The sequence below is a fragment of the Heterodontus francisci genome, chromosome 7, assembly GCF_036365525.1.
Source record: "Heterodontus francisci isolate sHetFra1 chromosome 7, sHetFra1.hap1, whole genome shotgun sequence".
In the NCBI taxonomy this organism is placed as follows: Eukaryota; Metazoa; Chordata; class Chondrichthyes; order Heterodontiformes; family Heterodontidae; genus Heterodontus; species Heterodontus francisci.
Window position 1 is genome coordinate 80,178,396 of NC_090377.1, and position 21,135 is coordinate 80,199,530.

The 21,135-nt window shown below is 37.0% G+C and overlaps 1 protein-coding gene across 1 annotated transcript in view; it reads right to left on the reverse strand.

Moving 5' to 3' along the window:
* Positions 1-21,135, reverse strand: part of LOC137372387 (titin-like) — a 425,393-nt gene that overhangs the window by 328,522 nt on the left and 75,736 nt on the right. Inside the window, exons 38-39 of the mRNA XM_068036276.1 lie at positions 17,634-17,822; positions 13,839-13,895 (exon numbers count right to left, since the gene is read on the reverse strand). Coding sequence (XP_067892377.1) covers positions 13,839-13,895; positions 17,634-17,822 — 246 coding nt within the window. The remainder of the gene's footprint in view (positions 1-13,838; positions 13,896-17,633; positions 17,823-21,135) is intronic.

Sequence of the window (21,135 nt, forward strand, 5' to 3'; positions counted from 1 at the left end):
GTTCCCCAGGCTGCCTCAGAGAGGCCACCTCCATGAAGCAGGCGGCCTCCCCATGCAACGTAGGGTGGGGCGTTTTCTCTGCTGTCGGCAAAATGCCAGTGGCCCCATAAAATGGCCCTTAATCAGGCCCTTAATTGTGCAAATTGGCTGCTCTTCTCCATGGACGTGGCTCCCTGCTATTTTACCGGTTCCCCTGCCTCCGTTCCTGCCACCCAGGGTCAGTAAAATTCAGTCCTCTGTGTGTGGACATCAGTTAAATACAGGATAACATTCACTGTGTTGGTCCCACACTGAAATAATTTACCAACATGCACTGACCACTGTAGAACAGCCAGTTGGGGAAGGTACCAGGGAGCTACGACCACCTGTGGAATAGTATCTTTGCATGAGCTACTGTCTTCAGGAGAGGAAGGATAAGCGAAAGAAAATATACTTTTCATATCAATCGTATTATTACTTGACAACAAAACCAGAGGTTCTATCATCCATTAGTCTATGCAGCATCAGAGCACTATATAATTACAACATACAGCAACAGAAACCTGTACAAGGAATGAATGATGTCAGTGTTAAAGAGCTTCGTTTTACCAAGATGGAAGTCTTACTTTTTCATCATCATGTCTTAAGTCATGTCAAATGGGGCAGATGAAAAGCATGGAAAACAACGCATGCAGTCACACAACTAGACTGTTGTACTTGCGAGAACATAATTGACAAACATATTGACCAAAATGTTCATTTATGCTTATGTCTTGAAAGAGAACTTTTTTTAAATTTTGGAATTTCAATAAATTGACCATATATTTGTAAAATGCAAGCCACTAAAGCCCCTGTTCTTTTCTTCCAAACAATTTACATATTTTGGTTAAACATTCATTGCAATAGAAAAACTTCATTTTAAATGTAAAATTAATGAATTAGAAAGTAAATATTAAAATGATAATGATAATCAAAGATGCGACCCACAAACATACAGATGCAATATGATTATTTGCAAACTCATTGAAGACTCAATTTCCATTGTTGCTTTACAATTACTCTGAAATCATCCATATTATGTCATGGTTGTAAGTCTCTGGACCCACTGAATATAAATCTTTACTGCTCTACTTTCACAATTATGAAACTGCTCAAAAGATTCAACTGACAGACTAGCTAATAATTCTCAGGACACATTAAAATCCATTGTAGTATATAACTTACTTCCTCCAACATCAACTGTAGTAACATACATCAATAAGTCCTGCAGCTCTAGAAAAAGAACTCTTCATCCAACAATATGCACTGCTGGCCCTGAACAATCTTCCAAGCCTTTCTGGTCTCCAAACAATGCACTTAAAGTTAACAAATACAATAGAGTACCAAGAGAAACACTGAATGAACCAAATTTTGAACATCTAGCCTATGTGGTGATGTATATGCCAATATGTCACAGAGTAGAAGGATGTCATTTGTGCATGAGATTTCCTACACAAGTTTCAGACCTCTATCTCAGTCAAAAAGATAACTGGAAGGCAAGTTAGGAATGTCAAGCACTTCCTGATTGACAAGATAGGATATCCAGGTAAAGAGTCACACGGGCTCTGCACTATAAAGTTCTGGAAGCAGGTAGGTTATTTTCTACTTTAGCTAAGAAATAGTGCAGTAATGAGGGACCTAAAAGGAATTTAAAAAAAAAGAATAAAAGCAGAACTATGTAATTATCGAAATCAGACTTATCAAAACTCCAAGAATCCCTCTGAATTATAGCCACCAGAAACTATCCTATCCCAATGTATAAATTGTATTCAAGAATTGTGGCTCATAATCATGAAAGTATCCATGCTAGTCCTTCATATGACCATCAGTATTCCTTTCAGCTCCCTCTATCACAATCCCTTGGCTTGGTCTTTTCTCCATAGTACCAGACAGTATCCAGAGATAACAATTCCACATAGCTCAAAGTTATAGGTACCAATTTGCCAATAGTAAAATATTAGGCAGTGATATCAGTAGATGAACATTTAACATGTTGATATGACATTGCTCTGCAGGGCACTTTAATTGTGGCATTCAAGCAGTTAAAATAAATGGGATTAATGATCCTATTAAAATGGTGGACAGAAGAATGTCATATGAGCATATAAAGTGATTCTCCTTTCGTATCATTAAAATGAATTTATAGCCTTTAAATTAAAATACTTTATAACCCACACTTATGTCCAAATTCACAATGGCACAAAACAGGAAACAGAGCAGGATCCAGACAGAAACAACTTTAAATAGTTCAGGTATTAGGCTTCATAACTCACTCACAGCTTCAGGGCTTGAGTGTTATTTAATCAAATGCAGTTTGTATCAAACAAGACTTTGCAATATATTCTGTATTTATTATTGTCAAACTATACATTTATTCTGAATATTACAAAGTAAAATCTTAAAAATGTTCTTTGGCACCATGTATTTCTGCTTTGTAAAACTTTCCAGCCAAACATACATTAAGTCATGCTTTTTTGCTGTAAAAAAAATCATAGTCTTCAAAAGTTTAACAATGAACCATTCTTTGTATGTTAGCTCACATCTTCAGTTATACTAAATGTTAACAAAAATATTCAGCTACTCTGTATCATATAGAATAAATGCTCTCGTAAGAAGATTTCAATATCTTAACTAATCTTTCAGTGGAAAACAGGCATGCAGTTTGAATTAAATACCTCTAGAAAGCACATTGATTACTGTATTTATTACTGAAGGATCTGTGTTTGAATGCAAATCTCTGATGAAATTAGTACCTGAGCTTCTGCACATACAGAATTGTGGAACTCAATTGAGTTGTCAGACACCACTTCATGCAGAAGCACAGTATTGGGCCAAAGGAAAGGAATTCAGAATGACAGAATTTTCCTAAATCACTACAGAACTTTCAGGGGTGTTTGGACAGTGTCTTTGAAAGCAGATCACAATTAATCAGGGAAAAATATCCAAAGGAGAACATACTAAAAAAAATGCAAAAATTAAGTACATGTAAGATGAGGATTTTGGCTATGCTTATTTAAAAGTTGCTGTGTTAATGCAACTGGGCAGGTCTTCAGTGCAACTACATGTACACATAGCACTTCATGTTCTTTATGTTTAAAGATGCCAATCAAGCCATTAATGTTTAACCTGCTTGATGTTAAACCCCTAAAGTTAGACTTTTTAACACCCTACTCTTGACCTTAACCAGGCCTTTTTAAATTCCTAGTCCAAAACAATTACTATTTTTACACTAGTTACTTTTCAGCTAATATTTTGAACATCAAAAATCAAAGCTTCATTGCTGATCAACCACTCCAGAGTAAAACAATTAAAAGTCAACAAATATCATCTAAAAATGAACCATCTTTTCAGCACTATCAAACAAGAAAATATAATTGCTCTTAACAGTGAGACCAGTTAAATTTTCATGTTTGAATTTAGTAAGTTCATAAATGCACCATAAATCTAAAACCAAAAGCATCAAATTCTTTATTATTCGAAGTATGTCACAGGACAAACAGAATAAAAATACTATTTTACACATAAAGTACTTTTAAAATAGCATCTGTGACTGCATTCCCAGCTTTGTTAACAGCTTTGCATTTATACACTCCAGCATCACTTTCTGTAACATTTGCAATGCTCAAATAATGGTGTCCAGAGTCTTTTTCCTCAATAACGTAGTTGGTACCTTCAAGTATTCTGTCATCCATATACCACATTACACTAGGTTTTGGAGTACCAGTCACAAAGCATTCAAAAGATGCTAAGCTCCCTATAGTCGTGGTGCAGTCAAGGAGGGATATTACAAACTTTGGTGGTGTTTCTGTCACTTGAAATTCAAATGAACAGTTTTCAGAAGCTTCTGCTTTAAACTGAATAGTCTCCTCCTTGGCAGGCTCAGCAAATACATCAAAACTAATATTCACATATTTCCCTCCTTTTTCTTCATTTCCATTCTCTGTTACAGCTATGAGTTTCACTGATTTCTGTGAATCATCTCTACCTTGCTTAAATTCAAACTCAACCTCAATTTCTGAACTCTGGTTGCTATGCAGCAAAGAATCACCAACATCAACATCTAATTCCTGGGGACATTCTTGAGCACTGCCCAGTGATACAGCAGCTACAGCTCTACCACCTGCTTTTGTAAGTGCCATATTTGAATTTGTCACTGCAAGATAACCTCTGCATGTTGTTTCTCCAACACTATTCACTGTTTTGCAAATGTATATGCCATTGTCAGAAGGACAAACATTGGTTATTTTAAGACTATGATTAGAATTATCTGTTCTAATGTATTTCCTGCCATCTGAAGTTATAAGTGAATCATCTTTGAACCACATTATTTCAGGGGTAGGAATACCTGTCACTGAGCATTCAAAGACTGCATCAGTGTTTTCTGGAATCTCAAGGTCAAAAATATGGTTAATAAATCGTGGGGGCATTTCAGTGACTTCAAAGTCAATTTTCACATCTTCATTTTCCTTTGTTATAAAGTCAACATTATGTTCATCAGCAATCATCATAGGAAGGACATCCAGGGAGATAATCATGCTTTTATTGTCAGGAGTGAATTCAGGAATTGTAACAATCTTTATCTGCTTTTCAAATTCCTTCACTTCATGTTCATCAAGTTCAACTTCCAGAAGAATTTCTTGAGGTGAAGGAGATCTTGATGTTTGGCCTTGCTGCACATCAAATTCTATGACATGTTGATGAGTCACTGGGGGTGGCAATGCAACTGACTTTCCATCTTGTGGCAAAACATCCACCTGAGTAATACTTTTGGCTTCTCCTATAATGTTCACAGCATTGCAAATGTATTCTCCTTCATCCTCTCTTTGCATGCTATGAATTACTAATATGCACAAGTCTCCTTCTCTATCCAGTCTAATTCTATGATTTGGTTCTAATAGTGACTTTCTTCTATACCACTTAACATCTGGAATTGGGAAACCAATTACCTCAATAATAAATGTAAGTGTGCCTCCTTCATAGATTCGTTTTCTGGCAAGAGGTTTGATAAATGCAGGTGGCATTTCATTACCTTTTGCTTCAGCTTCCTGTGGAGGAGTTGAAAATGACTCTGATCTTTGCTCTTCAGTAGCTAGACTTACATACTCAAGAGGTGTTGTTTCAATACCCTCATCTACTGGAGTTCTGAAATATTCTGGTGGTGTATCAAATCTCTCTAGTAAAGCAGCAGAAGGAGACCTATCTACAGCATTAGATAAAGGCAATCTTTCTGGAGGAGTCACATAGCCAGGAGATTGAGGTGGGGTATGGAATGACTCTACAGATACAGCAGATCTGAAATTTTCAGAAGACAAGGGTGGTGTATAAAATCTTTCATTCTCTGCTACATCATCACTAACTGTACTGCTGATTTCAATTGACATTTCAGATTCAGGGGAAAGGGAACGTGTCCACTCTTCATTTTGATTATAGTAGTCATAAACAGCAGCAAACGTTACTTCCTCAACCTCCATTGAAGTTATTCCGGACTCATCGTACCCAAATGCTTCATTATTTGCTTCTTCATGAGCTGGCGCTTCTTCCTGTTGTGCAGTAAGGAGATACTGTGCAATGGAAACATTTTCACTTCCCTCATCTTTCTCAGAAACTGTTTCTACTCGCTCTACATTTACACCACTTAACTCCATCTCTGACACATTTTCTTCTGTTTCTGCTCTATTAGTTTCAGCAACTTGCTTAATTGCACTTTCTAGAAATATACTATCTTCATACATTTCACTTACAGAGGCACATTTATCTCCTTTTGTTTCTGTTTCTTCTTCCATCTTCCAAGCTTCAGATAACTTCTGGTTTTTATCAACACAGCGTAGATATTGGCTGATAGAATATGTTTCTTCGACTGCTATTTCTGGCATTTTTTGTTCTGTCTCTTCTGAGTCTGTGACAATTTTATTACTAACCTCTTCTAAAGATGAACATTTACTTGAAAATTGATCAGCAAAGGATGTTGCTGAGTCTGTGACTCTTTTATTTCTTTCCTCCCTCAAAGATGAAAATTCATCAGAAAAGGAAGTCAATGAATCTATTACTGTTTCACTGCTCTCTTCCTTCAAAGATGAAACTTTACTTGAAAATTCATCAGCAGTGGAAGTTGCAGAGTCTCCAGCTTCAGAAATAAAACTAAGTGGTTTTTCTTTCATGCTAAATAAAGGAGAAATATCCTGGTTTCCTTCCTGTACTGATAATTGTTCTTGTTGTTCAATGTCTTCTCCATGTCCCATTTTACTTAGATTAAGTAGAAAATGGCTTATAGCTGACTCTGCTTCCTCATGAGATGGCTCACTATCCTTCAAATGGCAAATAAAACTATGCACTGCAGGTTCTATTGTAAGACTAGATATACTCTGTACTTCTCCAACTTTATTTTTAGCAACACATTTATAGTTCCCTAAATCAGATGCTGAAACACCATCAATATATAATCTATACTTTCCTCTGCTCTCTTCAAATCGGTGCTTGCTACTATCAAAAGTTAAAACTCTGTCATTTTGGATCCATGTAACAACAGGTGTTGGCTCTCCAGAAATTAGACATTCAAACATCACGGATTCTCCTTCTGTACAACAAATCTTATCTAATTCTTGTACCACCTGTGGAGGTTCAGAAATTACATCAAAAGAGAATTTAAATTTATGTTTTGTAGTCTGAGAGGATGGTTCTTGAGATGAATGCTTGGAATCAAATTCATCTTCTTGAAGTAACTCTTTCCGTTCTTCATCCTGCTCTGGTGTTGGAGTTGGAGCAGTTATTTTAATTTCAACAGGAGAAGAAAGCAAAGATAAACGTATAGGACATGGTTTGGGTACTGCAGCTTTTGGTAATTGCAAGGTGGACTTTATTACAGGTGGAAAATAAGACTCCATTTCCTTTTCGACTAGCTGATCAAGATCATCTGCTTCAGTAGAGGTCTCTGGTACTTCAGTCACATGTATGTCAAATCTTTTCAAAGATTCTTCAAACAGCTCTGGCTCTGGAAAACAAATTTTATTTTACTTAATTGAAAACCATAATTTCAGAAATATTGCAACATATTTTGAGAAAATAAAGCATGATGAGTCTTACCTTGTATTGTAAGGATGCCAGATGTAGTTGCAGTTCCATATTGGTTGAATATTACACATGTATATACTCCTTCATGTTCTTTGCAAGTGCAGCTAATACTCAATGTAGACTTGTTTTCTATGGAGTGAATATTATAGTCCCTATTTTGAGAAATTAGATGTTCATCCTTGTACCATGTTACAGTAGGTTGTGGGTGCCCATGAAATTGGCACTCAAGTACACAAAAGTCTCCTTGCTTAATTTCAGGAGATGCAACATGCTGGAAAAATGCAGGTGGGCAATGTTTAATTGTAGGAGTCTCTTGTTTTGGAATTCCTTTTGTAGCTACAATTTTATATTCTTCTTCTTCTGGTGGTGTCTCTTCCATTAATGAACTGAAGAAATTTGAAGTTTTATTCTCCTCTGTTAAAGGAGAAGGTCTCACTATTTGGGTGGAACATTTAACTTTCCATTCTTGTTGTGGTTCTTTCTGACTAATTTCAGGTATGCTAATCAATGCTGACTCTCTGACTGCTGATTGATCAGATGTTCCATGGTCACCTTCCAGTTTCTCTGTCAAGAAGTCTTTCTGCACACTGGTAGAACTTTTAAGAGCTGTCTCATGGTCTTCCTTAAATTCTACTGTGCCAAGAGATTCTATTATGTCTATTGGAGATTGCTTTTTCAATGAACTTACAGAAATTGATGTTTCCTTTTCCTCTGGTAAAGAAGGCGGCTTTACCGTCCATCTAGAATTCAGAACCTTTGCTTCATATTGTGGTTCTTTTTGTCTGATTTTAGCTACACTAATCATCTCAGCCTGTTTTTCTGCTGATTTGGATTGGTCATACATTTCATGACTCTCTTCAGATTTCCCTATTAGAAAACCCTTTTGTACAAGGACAAAACTTGCAGGCTGCTGATCATAAGCTGTTTCACGGGTTTCCATAAATTCAAATTCATATGCAGATTCTGTTGTATCTGTTGGTGTTTCTTTTATCAATGAGCTGTAAAAGGTTGACTCAAGTTTACTATCTGGTAAAGAAGACTGTATTACTTGGCTGATGCTTGTAACCATGTCTTCAGATTGTGGCTCTTTTTGGTTGATTTTGGATATGCTAGTTGTCTCCATTTGTTTGACTACTGGTATAGACGTATTGGGTGCTCCATGGGCATCTTTGGATTTTTCTGTTACAAAGTCCCTCATCACACCAACAAAATCTCCAGCAAACTGGTCTGGAGGTGGCCTGTTGCTATCCTTAACCTCAGATTTATATGGAGGTTCTCTTATTTCTGTTGCTGTTTCATTCATTGATGAACTGACAAATGTTGTGGTTTCTTCTTTCTCTGACATACAAGGTCTCAGTATTGAAGTGAAGTCTTTAACCTTGATTTCTTGCTGTTCTTTTTGGTTGAATTTAGATACACTCATCATCTCTGTCTGTTTTACTGCTGACCTGGATTGATCAGGCATTTGGATTCTCTGGCTATCTTCAGATTTTGCTGCTGGAAAGTCCTTCTCCACATGGATAAAACTTCCAGGCCTTTTATCACAAGTTGATTCATGTTCTTCTGATTTGGATTGGTCATACATTTCATGACTCTCTTCAGATTTCCCTATTGGAAAACCCTTTTGTACAAGGACAAAACTTGCAGGCTGCTGATCATAAGCTGTTTCACGGGTTTCCATAAATTCAAATTCATATGCAGATTCTGTTGTATCTGTTGGTGTTTCTTTTATCAATGAGCTGTAAAAGGTTGACTCAATTTTACTATCTGGTAAAGAAGACTGTATTACTTGGCTGATGCTTGTAACCATGTCTTCAGATTGTGGCTCTTTTTGGTTGATTTTGGATATGCTAGTTGTCTCCATTTGTTTGACTACTGGTATAGACGTATTGGGTGCTCCATGGGCATCTTTGGATTTTTCTGTTACAAAGTCCCTCATCACACCAACAAAATCTCCAGCAAACTGGTCTGGAGGTGGCCTGTTGCTATCCTTAACCTCAGATTTATATGGAGGTTCTCTTATTTCTGTTGCTGTTTCATTCATTGATGAACTGACAAATGTTGTGGTTTCTTTTTTCTCTGACATACAAGGTCTCAGTATTGAAGTGAAGTCTTTAACCTTGATTTCTTGCTGTCCTTTTTGGTTGAATTTAGATACACTCATCATCTCTGTCTGTTTTACTGCTGACCTGGATTGATCAGGCATTTGGGTTCTCTGGCTATCTTCAGATTTTGCTGCTGGAAAGTCCTTCTCCACATGAATAAAACTTCCAGGCCTTTTATCACAAGTTGATTCATGTTCTTCTGATTTGGATTGGTCATACATTTCATGACTCTCTTCAGATTTCCCTATTAGAAAACCCTTTTGTACAAGGACAAAACTTGCAGGCTGCTGATCATAAGCTGTTTCACGGGTTTCCATAAATTCAAATTCATATGCAGATTCTGTTGTATCTGTTGGTGTTTCTTTTATCAATGAGCTGTAAAAGGTTGACTCAAGTTTACTATCTGGTAAAGAGGACTGTATTACTTGGCTGATGCTTGTAACCATGTCTTCAGATTGTGGCTCTTTTTGGTTGATTTTGGATATGCTAGTTGTCTCCATTTGTTTGACTACTGGTATAGACGTATTGGGTGCTCCATGGGCATCTTTGGATTTTTCTGTTACAAAGTCCCTCATCACACCAACAAAATCTCCAGCAAACTGGTCTGGAGGTGGCCTGTTGCTATCCTTAACCTCAGATTTATATGGAGGTTCTCTTATTTCTGTTGCTGTTTCATTCATTGATGAACTGACAAATGTTGTGGTTTCTTTTTTCTCTGATATACAAGGTCTCAGTATTGAAGTGAAGTCTTTAACCTTGCTTTCTTGCTGTTCTTTTTGGTTGAATTTAGATACACTCATCATCTCTGTCTGTTTTACTGCTGACCTGGATTGATCAGGCATTTGGATTCTCTGGCTATCTTCAGATTTTGCTGCTGGAAAGTCCTTCTCCACATGAATAAAACTTCCAGGCCTTTTATCACAAGTTGATTCATGTTCTTCATGAACCTCAAATTCATATGAAGGTTCCTTTAGTTCTACTGCAGTTTGTTTTAGCACTGTTCTGACAAAAGTTGACGTTTCTCTTGTTTTTGCTGTCAAGGGAGAGTGTCTCACAGCATGGATGGAATCTATAATTTGTCCTTCATCTTGTGTTTTGTCGTGCCTGATTTTGGACATATTAAACACCTCTGCCTGCCTGACAGCTGATGCAGATTGCTCAGATATTTTATGACCACCTTCAGGTTTCTGAGTTAGTAAATCCCCCTGGATGCTAATGAATCTCTCAGGCTGTTCTTCCAGAGGTGTCTCATAGACTACCTTAGCAGATTTATATGGAATATGCTTTAATTCTTCTGGTATTTCTTTCATCAAACAACTGACAAATCTTGAGGTTTCTTTTTTCTCTGGTAAAGTAGAGGATATGTGCATCTGGGTATAATCTTTAACTTCGCCTTCATACTGTGCTACTTTTTGGTTGATTTTAGAGATGCATATCTCATTTTCTTTGGATGCTGATTTTATTTGATCAGTAATTATATGATCAAATCCAGACGCCTGTTTTAGTAAGACACTTCCAGGCCATTGATCAAGAGATGCATTAGGGTCTTCTTTGATTTCACCGCTACATGAGATTTTGCTTATTTCTATTATGTTATCATCTAATGATGTTCTGAAAGGGATTGAGGCTTCTTTTTTCTCTAGTAAAGGAGAAGGCTTCAATTTTTGTGAACACTCTCGCATTATGTCTTCCTTTTCACCAAATCTAGATATGTTTATTTCTGTTACTTTGGAATGGTCACACATTGACTGACATTTTTCAGGTTTCTTTGCTAGTGTGCTTATCAAATTTTCAGACCACTGATCAGAAAGTATCTCATGATCTTCCTCAAACTCTGACTTACTTGGAGATTCTTTTATTTCCACTGGAGTTTGCTTTATCAGTGTTCTGACAAATGCTGGGAATTCTTTTTCCACTGATAAAATTTCTGCAAACTCAACATTGCCTTCAAACTGTTCTGCTTCCTTAATTACCTTTGTTTCTTTGACTGCTGATGTGGAACGGTCAAACAGCTCTCCAGGACTCTTTGCGAGCAAATTCCTCTGTACACAAATAAAGTCTTGAAAACACTGGTCAGAAAGTGCCTGTGGTGCTTCACAAAGTTCACTCTTTGGTTCTTTTCTTGTATCATATTCTTTCTGAAAATTAGATTCATCAGTTTCCTGTTCTTCCAAACAGTACTGATCTTCCTGTGACTGTTCTGTTTCTTGAGATAAATCGCCTTTCAAAAATTGCTCCTTTAATGACTTTATGACTTTTGTTCTGGAAGATTCTTCAATAATATTTTCTTCAGGGGCTCTTTGTGGTTCTACTTCCTGTGAAGGAAGTCCTAATATCCGTTCCATTCGACGCTGAAATTCAGGAGACTCTCTGTGGAAATATTCACCAGGGGACTGTTCCTGTTCTTGCACAAAATAAGATTTACTACGTTCGTAATCCATGCAATCAAGGTCTCCCACACTTCTGCTGCGCTCTCTGTCTAAATAAGCATAATTGTACTTTAGATTGTCTTGAATTGATGCTGTACCTAGGTCAAATGAAGCTTCGGACAGTGCAAGAGAAAATCGTTTTTTCCTTTTAGCTTCACGTAAAAGCTGCAGTTTAATTTTAATGTCTTCGTCAATCAAGCTATCTTTTTCGAGAATCCTCCCAGAGAACCTAGGTGGCTGTATTTCTGCAGAGTCATCAATAAACAGATCATGTTTTGTTGGTGTCCTTTCAAAATACATTGTACGCATCAGTCTGCTTTTAGAATTTGATTGTTTATGCAAAGCTCCTTGAACCTCATATTTCTTATCAAAGGGAGATCCAACATGTCTGAGATCAACTTTAAGTCTTGCATCCCGCTTTTTAACTAAAGAGTCTATACTTTTGTGAACCATTGCTGATCTTTTCACAAAGCTCAGATAGTTTGCATTTTGCTCCTCCTTAAGTGCAACAAGTAAAGATGCAGTTGCTTCTGCTGAGCCCTCTGCGTTTATTGCAAATATTTTGTAACTCCCTGAATCTTTCTCTTCTACATTATTAATTTCCAAACTTGAGCTGTGAATATGCATTATGCTTTCTATTTTAATAATCCTTCTTGAATCTTTACAAATAGGTCTGTTGTTATGAAACCATGCAACGTTTGGTGCTGGACTGGCAACAAGTTTGCATTTAAAAATAGCTTGCTCTCCTTCCATTACAGATTTGAATTTTAGCTTTTCAGTGAAAGATGGTCTGAAATTTTCAGACCAGGAATTTATAGAAGATGTTCTGCTTGCACAACGATCAGCAGAAACAAGTCCCTGATCTAAATAATCTTCAGCATCAGAAAATGCATCCCGCAGGTTTTCTCTATTTTCCAAGTATTCTCTCCCATCACCAAAAAATAACTCTGCCAAAGAAAGAAAAATAATTTGTATGAAATTTCTTAAAAGCCAATTCAAAACATTTTAAGAATTAAATTTAGTACAAATCTGAAACATAATGAAATGATGAACTTTATGCATCAGCTTTCTCACAAATACTATAAAAATTCACTCACCATATTTGTTCGAATAAACGCATGACCATTTTCTTTTTAAAGATTCTGAGCAGGAAAATCGCTCGTTCTTTGTTCCTTCTTCAGACTGCAGCAATTTCTTCTCAAAAATCATATTAGAATGTATATTTTGAAAAAAGCATAAAGTGATCTCATGACAGAATTTTGTTATTTTTTAATGTAAAATTTGTCCCTGTAATGATTTGGGGTAACTAGATTATTATAAGCTCTTACCTGACTTGCAGACAGCAGAATAAACGCCCTTTCTGATCCTTTCATTATCAGGTAAATTTTTCAGCCAGTTTGATATAGTTTTTAGACTTTCAATAAATAGATAGAAATAAATTCATCCATAACTGTAATCCTTCATAAATTGCATGAGAAGGCGTTTATTCGAACTAATACAGTTGCTAGTTTCACAATGTTACGCAAAAAAATGGCAATGTACACGAACACATACTGCCATCTGCAAGCCAGTGTAAATACATGAAGCTAGATTGATGTCATGTAAATGGAAGAAAATAAATACAAAAATGGAAATATTCTGATCAAATATCCTTTAACAAAATATTGCCTGCGAGTTCTTTAAATACTAGGTGCAATTCTTAATGTAGAGCTTAGTGGGAACTCAAATAAATGAGACGAACAAAAGTACTGACTCAAGTAATCATAAAACATAATATATATTCCTGGGATTCAGTCATTGAACAATAAATAGGTGAGAGTTCATTTAAACACTTCTCATTATACCCTTGCTAATAGGATACAATATGCATCCCTACATATTCCTTTTGCAGTGTATCAATTATGATGATGAGCAATTCCAAATTGAAATTCAGCTGAAATATGAGGAGCTAATACTGGTTAAAAAGTAAAGTTGCCTGTAAAATAAATACTAATGTTAAAGGATTTTTTTTGTTTACATCAAAATGAGAATGATGACAACAAACCAAATTTGTACACAAATCACATTGACACAGACAACATGCGATTTTTGACACTTTGTAATACAGCACAACTTATCGAGATGGCAAAATACCGAAGTACATGGGTGTAGTTGGATCCTAGCATTTCTATCATCTTAGAATTAAACACATTTTATCAAATAATAATAAAAATATTACCTCTCACTTCCATTTCTATCTGCTGTTCAATCTTGTCTTGAATCTTTTTTTCTATAGCTGCATGAAAATGAATAATATCAAATATAATTGCAGGAAAGTAGCATTACTTTTCCAATTCATATGTAAAAAATGCAAAAAAAACGAAACTAGGAATCCATGAAATTTGCAAAGACATACAAAACGTACATGCAAAAAAGTTAAAATATATTTGCTGATTGTGATTTCCAGAAGGCTTTACCAAGCAGCTGGTTGACTGAATCACAATGCTAATTCAGACAATCCAGGATTTTGTAAAAAAAATCATTCTCTGTTTTGCTCTGTATCAAAACATCAAACATGCCTCAACATGCCTAATCTGATTTCAGGAGAAAGGAATGCAATAATCCACAGGGCAAAAAGATGACTTTCTGCAAAGAATCTTTCCATGAGATGTGCTGAAATGCATGATAGAGTCACATTGGGAAGGGCCAAAGCATGCAATTGCCAACCTGTCACTCTAAGTAGAGTGTTGCACGCTGTTTCTCCAGCAGAGTTAACCGCTTTGCATGAATAAGTACCACTGTGACTCTGGTTGACTTTCTGTAACTTTAAACTGCATAGCAACCCATCATGTTTAATGGAACATAATGAAGATTCTTCAACTATGCGTTGGTTGCACAGCCAAAGTACACAAGGTGATGGTACACCTTTTACAATGCAAAACAGTAAAACATCTTCTCCATCTTGTACAATGATTTCTGGAAGCAACTTTTCTAAGAACATCGGTGCTATGGCTCCTGTGTCTATCAATTCATCAAAGGGCACTACGTCAGGATAATAGTCTCGTTTTCGTGGCTTCTCTGTTCCAGTTGGCCTTTTAGTCGAAGACGATGGTAGACTTGATGGTTTCTTTTGTACTTCTGGTTTGCTATCAGATGTGATATGTGGCCTTTGTTCAGTTTTAGTGCTATCTGAACTGCTATCAGTGGGAATTTTTGCACCTGTTTTGGATTTTGATTCTTCAGCTATGCAAGAATAAAATTAGGATAAATGTTAACTGGTTTAGCAATTTCAGCAAAGTAAATACTTGAAAAATTTATAATAGCAAGAAGCAATGTTTGCAATAATTCATGCAGACTGGTGTGATGAAATGTCTAGTGTTACGGTTTGTATAAATCACTAGCTAGACATTTTAAACAAAACATTTTACTATTAATAGGTAAATTTAGGATCTTCTTATAAAGATACTAAACTTTTTTTGGAAAAGAAACAATGAAGTGGATGGATCAGGATGCTGTTTTTAAATAAAATAGTAAACAACCACCTTCTACTATTAGTACGGCAGTAGTCTTCATTTCGCCAACTTCATTTCTTGCAGTACAGCTGTACTGGCCCTGATCTTCTAAGTGCACATTGAGGATTGTGAGAGACATAACATTTCCATTCTGAGAAATCTTCAGCCTTCCTGATTCTTCTAGTCTTCGGCTTCTGTGACTCCATATGACCTCTGAAAAAGATTCCCCACTAAAAGAACAGATGAACTGTGCCATCTGACCAGCTTTCACCTTCAGATTACTAAGTTCAAGGAGAATCATGGGGCCCTCAAGGGCAGGTTTGGCTGTGGTAACAGTCATTTCAGCTTCACATTTAACTTCACCATGAGGATTTATAGCTTTACATCTATAAATTCCTGTGTCCTCTTCTTGGATATTTTGTATAATTAACTCAGATGCTGTTAAAACTTCATCTTCTGTTATAGTTACAATTTTTATTCGCTTAACTTCCACAAGTTCTTGATCTTCTCTATACCACATTATTTCAGGTCTTGGGAATGCCAGAATCTGACATTTTAAAGATGCAGTTTCACCTAACAAAACGGTGACATTATTCATATCTTGCAGGATTTTCGGCGAACTTTCACATCCACTTCCGATTGTTTCTGTCTTGGCAACTTTTTGGCATTCTTCCCATCTTTTCGAAGCAACTGTCTTGCTAGATGAACTCATGGAAATACTTTCAAACATCTCAACACTGTATGTATGTTCTTGCTGTAAACTGATTTCCTTTGTATAGTTCTTTGTATGCTTTAAGGTCACAGGGGACTCCACATGCATTTCTGATACTTCAAAAGTCTTTGAAGCGATGGATTCCTCTACAGTTTTTCCAGAAGTTGTTATGCTCTGACTATCTATGCTTTGCACTTTGTAATCTGAGTAACAAAAGACAAAATATTAATCATGATATTAAATCATGACTGACAAAATAATAAAAGCAATAGCTCATGTTGTCCAAAGGGCAACCCAGCATGCTAGCCACATGCTAAAGAAGTGCAAGTCACTTGACTGAAGAAAACTCCCATGTCCCTTTCCTCAATAAAATCTGCAAAATTCTATGGGAGAAACCGGCATTCATTTGAACAAAACAAAGATTTAGTTCTTCTCTTGCAAATACTCAAGATCAAGATGAATGAATGTATGTGTATGTATATATATATATATATATATATATATATGAAGATGAAAGGCTTTCTAAATGGTGCATTAGAGTGATCAGATTTTAGAAAGATGAGGTGACATGAAGTGTGAAATCAAAGACTAGCAGAAAATAATCAATAATGAAATATACTCTTGAGAGTGCTACAGAAAATTGTAGATAATTAGTCAGAGGATAAATTGTTTGACCTTTAATTACTGCAAGTGTAGCACAATAGATTTTTCACCAGCACCGTTTTTGCTTTGCATCTTTACATTGCCCAGCATGAGCTGTACTTTGCTGAAGTTGCTAAATCAGTTATCACTTATCCTAATTTTATTCTTGCATCAATAATAATATAAGGGTGGCATTGTGTTCAGAATTATCAAAATGAAGTGCCAGGTCTTTTCTTGGCTTCATTAACTATCCATTGTGAAGTCATTACATCTCTGGTTTGGGAACACCAGAAACTACTGTATACAATTTGCTTGCTGCCCCAAAGTGCACTTGCCTACTTAAATAGACTCAATAGGATAAGTAATTGGTCTCAGGTTGCTGCTTCAGAAAAACCAAACATGGACATACATATGCCTCTGAGTCTTTGATGTAATCAACCATTTTATATCCTGGAAAGGAAATCAGGTTTTAAACGGTATGACTGGCATCAATAATGAAAAGTCAAAGCACAAACATGCTACTTGAAAATCAGTGTGTCTTTATATGCTTGAGTTATTGATGTGCATTTCACATAGACTATGAAAACTTTCATCTTTATAGTTTTCCAGAAAAATCTTAAAACTGAAACCACTACAAGAGGAGACCTAACTTTTAACAAGAAAATCCAAACAAAATGATTAAATACAATGCTTTATTGCTGAATAAATTTACAGTTATAACATATTAAGTTGTTTAACAAACTTATTTAGTGAATAGGTACAATCACTTTCTAGTGGAATTTCACAATGCGCAGCAGGTGGCTTCTGTTGTTTACCTTAGAGTTGATGAAAGAACTAGCCATGAGATACTACAGCTATGGAAACAAATGTAGACTAGGTGAGTTGCTTGATGAAGTCTATACTTGATGAAAATGCTTCAACAAATGCCAGGTACAAAGGTAAAGTGGAAATGTTCAGCAATTCAAGCACAAAATGCACATGCTTTCACAAGAAGCAAACACGTTTGCTGGCCTAATTGTACTGATGTGTAGGAAACGAATGCCACAGGTGATGTCAAACAGTACTAAACAATGAAAATAACCACAAGCAGAAATATGCTTCAAAATTCATACCAGGAAAATGGAAATGTAAAAATAATGTCAGATGTAGCCAAATAGCGAGTATTTACCTTCCAGTTTTAAGTTAGCAGTACATGACACCTCTCCAGCAGAGTTGGACGCTACACATTTGTACATTCCTTCATCCTCTGAGTAGGCTTCAGCAATTTCTAGCTGGTAAGTATCTTCAAACTGAACCATCTTGAAGAATCGTGATTGCTTGATCTCCTTGTGTTTACTGTACCATGCAACCTTCAGATCTATATGTATTTTAAAAAATGCAATTTCATCAAAAACATTGTCCTAAACTGACTATAATCTTGCTAACAGATTCCAACTAAATGAGATATTAACTTAAAAGTAACACAATTAAACTCAAATAATGTAACTGTACAGTGCTTACCATTTGAAATAATGTAGCTGAGATATAAAGTATTTGCATCATAAGAGTCTATTATGTACTTAAACTGATTATGTAAAAGAAGCAAGGGCAAAAGGTAGCACACCATAAAAAGAATGGAAACCCCCAGCAGCAAAAAGATGAGAAGAGTGGGGGCAGAGAGACACTGTAAAAGTGGGGGAATCCACAGGTCATGTGCCAGACAAACAGAAGGAAAAACTCAAAAATTATGTCATAGTCAGCACAGAGTGAGGTGCAACAGAGCCTGAGGAATTAGAGTTAAGTGTTGACATTATTATTTAAGTCTTAAGAGAATAATACGATTTAGGTAAACAAATGAAATCAAACTAAATCCATCCACTGATTATAATCTTGACATAAGTAATTCTATTAGCTCGAGAAATAAATTACCGCTAACAATAATGAATAAAGATTAGAAATGGCAGCACAGGCAGTGCGTTGGGACTGCAGAATGTGGAAATTTATGGATATTAAGATTGGCCCGGATGACTGTAGGAAATGATTCACCATGAGATACTCCAGCTCAGAGTCATTGAGCTGAACTGCGAATTAGAATCTGAAACATGCAGAGGGGCGTGGGGGAGATTTAAATACTTTACTCCAGAGTACAGTCACACCTCATCGTAAAACATAGGTTCAGTAAGGGGAGTGTGTCACTTTCAGTCAGGTAGGGGAGACAGGGAAGGAAATGCTGCATGACACTGGTTCTATCTAACAGGTACAATGTACTTTCCACCTGTGGGGATAAGGATTCAAGCTGCAGTAAGAATGCCCAGAGGGTACCATGGAGCAGGAAGTCATCCATGGTCAGGAGTAAAATAGAAAGGTTATAGTTGTAGGGAATTTGATAATTAGAGGATAGATATACTCCTCTGTGGTAGAGACCAGAAGGGTGTGTTGTCTATTTCATAAAGGATATCTCAGAGCAACTGGAGAGGAACCTGAAAACGCAGGGAAAGATCCAGTTGTTGTGGTCGATGTCACAACCAACATTATGGGGAAGAACAGGAAGGAGGTCCTGCTAAGTGGGTATCAGGAACTAAATTAAAAGGCAAGATCTTGCGAGTGGTAATCTCAGGATTACTACTAGAGTTGCATTTTGGATTGACACATCAGGAAGGCTGATAGAGTGCTGTGGAGATGAGAGGTTCCACTTAATTGGGACACTGTCACAATAACTAGGACAGGAAGCAGCTGTAACACTGGTACCGGCCTCACCTGAACCGGAATGGGACCAAGGTCTTAGTGGAAAGGATAGATTGGGCTGTGGATATAATTTTTAACTCCTAAGAACAGGGAAAAGATCTGGTAGAAATAACAGTAGCCTGAAAATAAAAGAAGTAGGATATGAGAGGTCAGATGAAGGAAAGGAGTAAGGGTTACATAAATGGTCAGGTATAAAATAACTTCAAAATAAAGCAAGAGGAATAATGAATAAAAACAAATTATATTGAGAGTATAGCAATGTACACAGTATCAAAAACAAAACTAGGGAACTGGAGGCAGTAATTCCTAGAGAGGAACTAGGTATAGCAGAGATAACTGAAACATAGCTGCAAAAAGAACAGGATTGGCAGTACCAACTCCATCTCTCTCCCTGGTAACTGTCTGAAACGGAACCAGTCTGTTCACAACCTTAGTGTTATATTTTTCCTTGAGATGAGCTACTAACCACATATCTGGCCATTGCAAAGACTACCAATTTCCACCTCCATAACACTCCCTGACTCCACCCCTGCCTCAGCTCAACTGCTGCTAAAACACTCATGCCTTTGTTACCTCTAGATTCGATTATTCCAATGCACTTGTAGCTGATCTTCCACATTTTACCCTCCATAAACTTGAGGTCATCCACAATTCTGCTGCCCATGTCCTAACTTGCATTTGTGCTCACTGACCTTGGCTCCAAGTTAAGAAACACCTTGTTCTTAAAATTCTCATCCCTGTCTTCAAATCCCTCCATGGCCTCACCCCTCCATATCTCCATAATCTCCTCTATCCCTAGAACCCGCTGAAATATCTGCGCTCCTCCAATTCTGGTTTCTTGAGCATCCCTGATTTTAATTGCTGAACCATTGGCAGTCATGCCTTCAGCTGCCAGGGTCTTAAGCTCCAGAATTCCCTCAGTAATTATCTCTGCTTTCCTACTTTAAAGCCTATCACTTTGATGAAGATGAAGCTCAAGGTCATCTACCCATATATACCTTAATGTGCCTTGGTGTCAAATTTTGTTTGATAACACTCCCGTGATGCGCCTTGGGACATTTTGCTACTTTAAAGGCACTATCTAAATAAAGTTGTTGCTGTTTCAATAACGCAGGTTATAATTTAGAAAGGAAAGGAAAGTTGGGTCTGGGGCAGCTGCCCAATTAGAGGTAACATAATGGCAGTAGAAAAAAAATGTAACTATGGCAACAACTAGGTGGCTAAATTGAGTAGCCCCTGAAATTGAGTGCGGGGATCACGATGTAGGTTTATCCCACACCTGTCCAAAATGATGCAGCAGCACACAAACTTCATGTTGACTGCTAATTTTAATGATTGTGACATGCAGCCCAGTGCTGAATGTGCTGTTGAATGTCTGTTGCCTCAACATAGGTCCAACTGGCTCACACGACTTAAAACTAACCTGCACTACTTAAAGCAAGACTGTACCTTTTAAAGGCAAGGTGCATTTGGCTGCAACAGGAGCTGGAACTAGTTAAAGAAAAATCAAAGGCCAGGAAGAAACTACTAATATGGCACAACAGGCGAGAGATGCCGCACTGGAGGCCTTGGTTCAGGAGTCGCACAGGAGGAGACAGATCCTCTTCCCACAGGCGGCAGGAAACCCTTCAGACATACCAAGAAGCCAGAGAGAACAGGCAGCTGTCACGGTAAATGTCAGCAATTTAGCTGAGGCTGTGGATGCAGTGCCGATAGAAGTTTCATGGCGTCACACGAGTGATCAAAGTCAGTAAATGCAGCTTCAAATTTCATATCCTACCAAATTCACCACTAGCCTTACACACTGCTCCTTTCACCACCACCCCCTTCACTCACCAACCAACAATCTCTCTCAACCATGACTGATACCTTACATTCATAGGATTACCTCACCTCATACACTTAAGAGTTGCTGCAAGCTGCACACTCACATACTGCCAGCTATT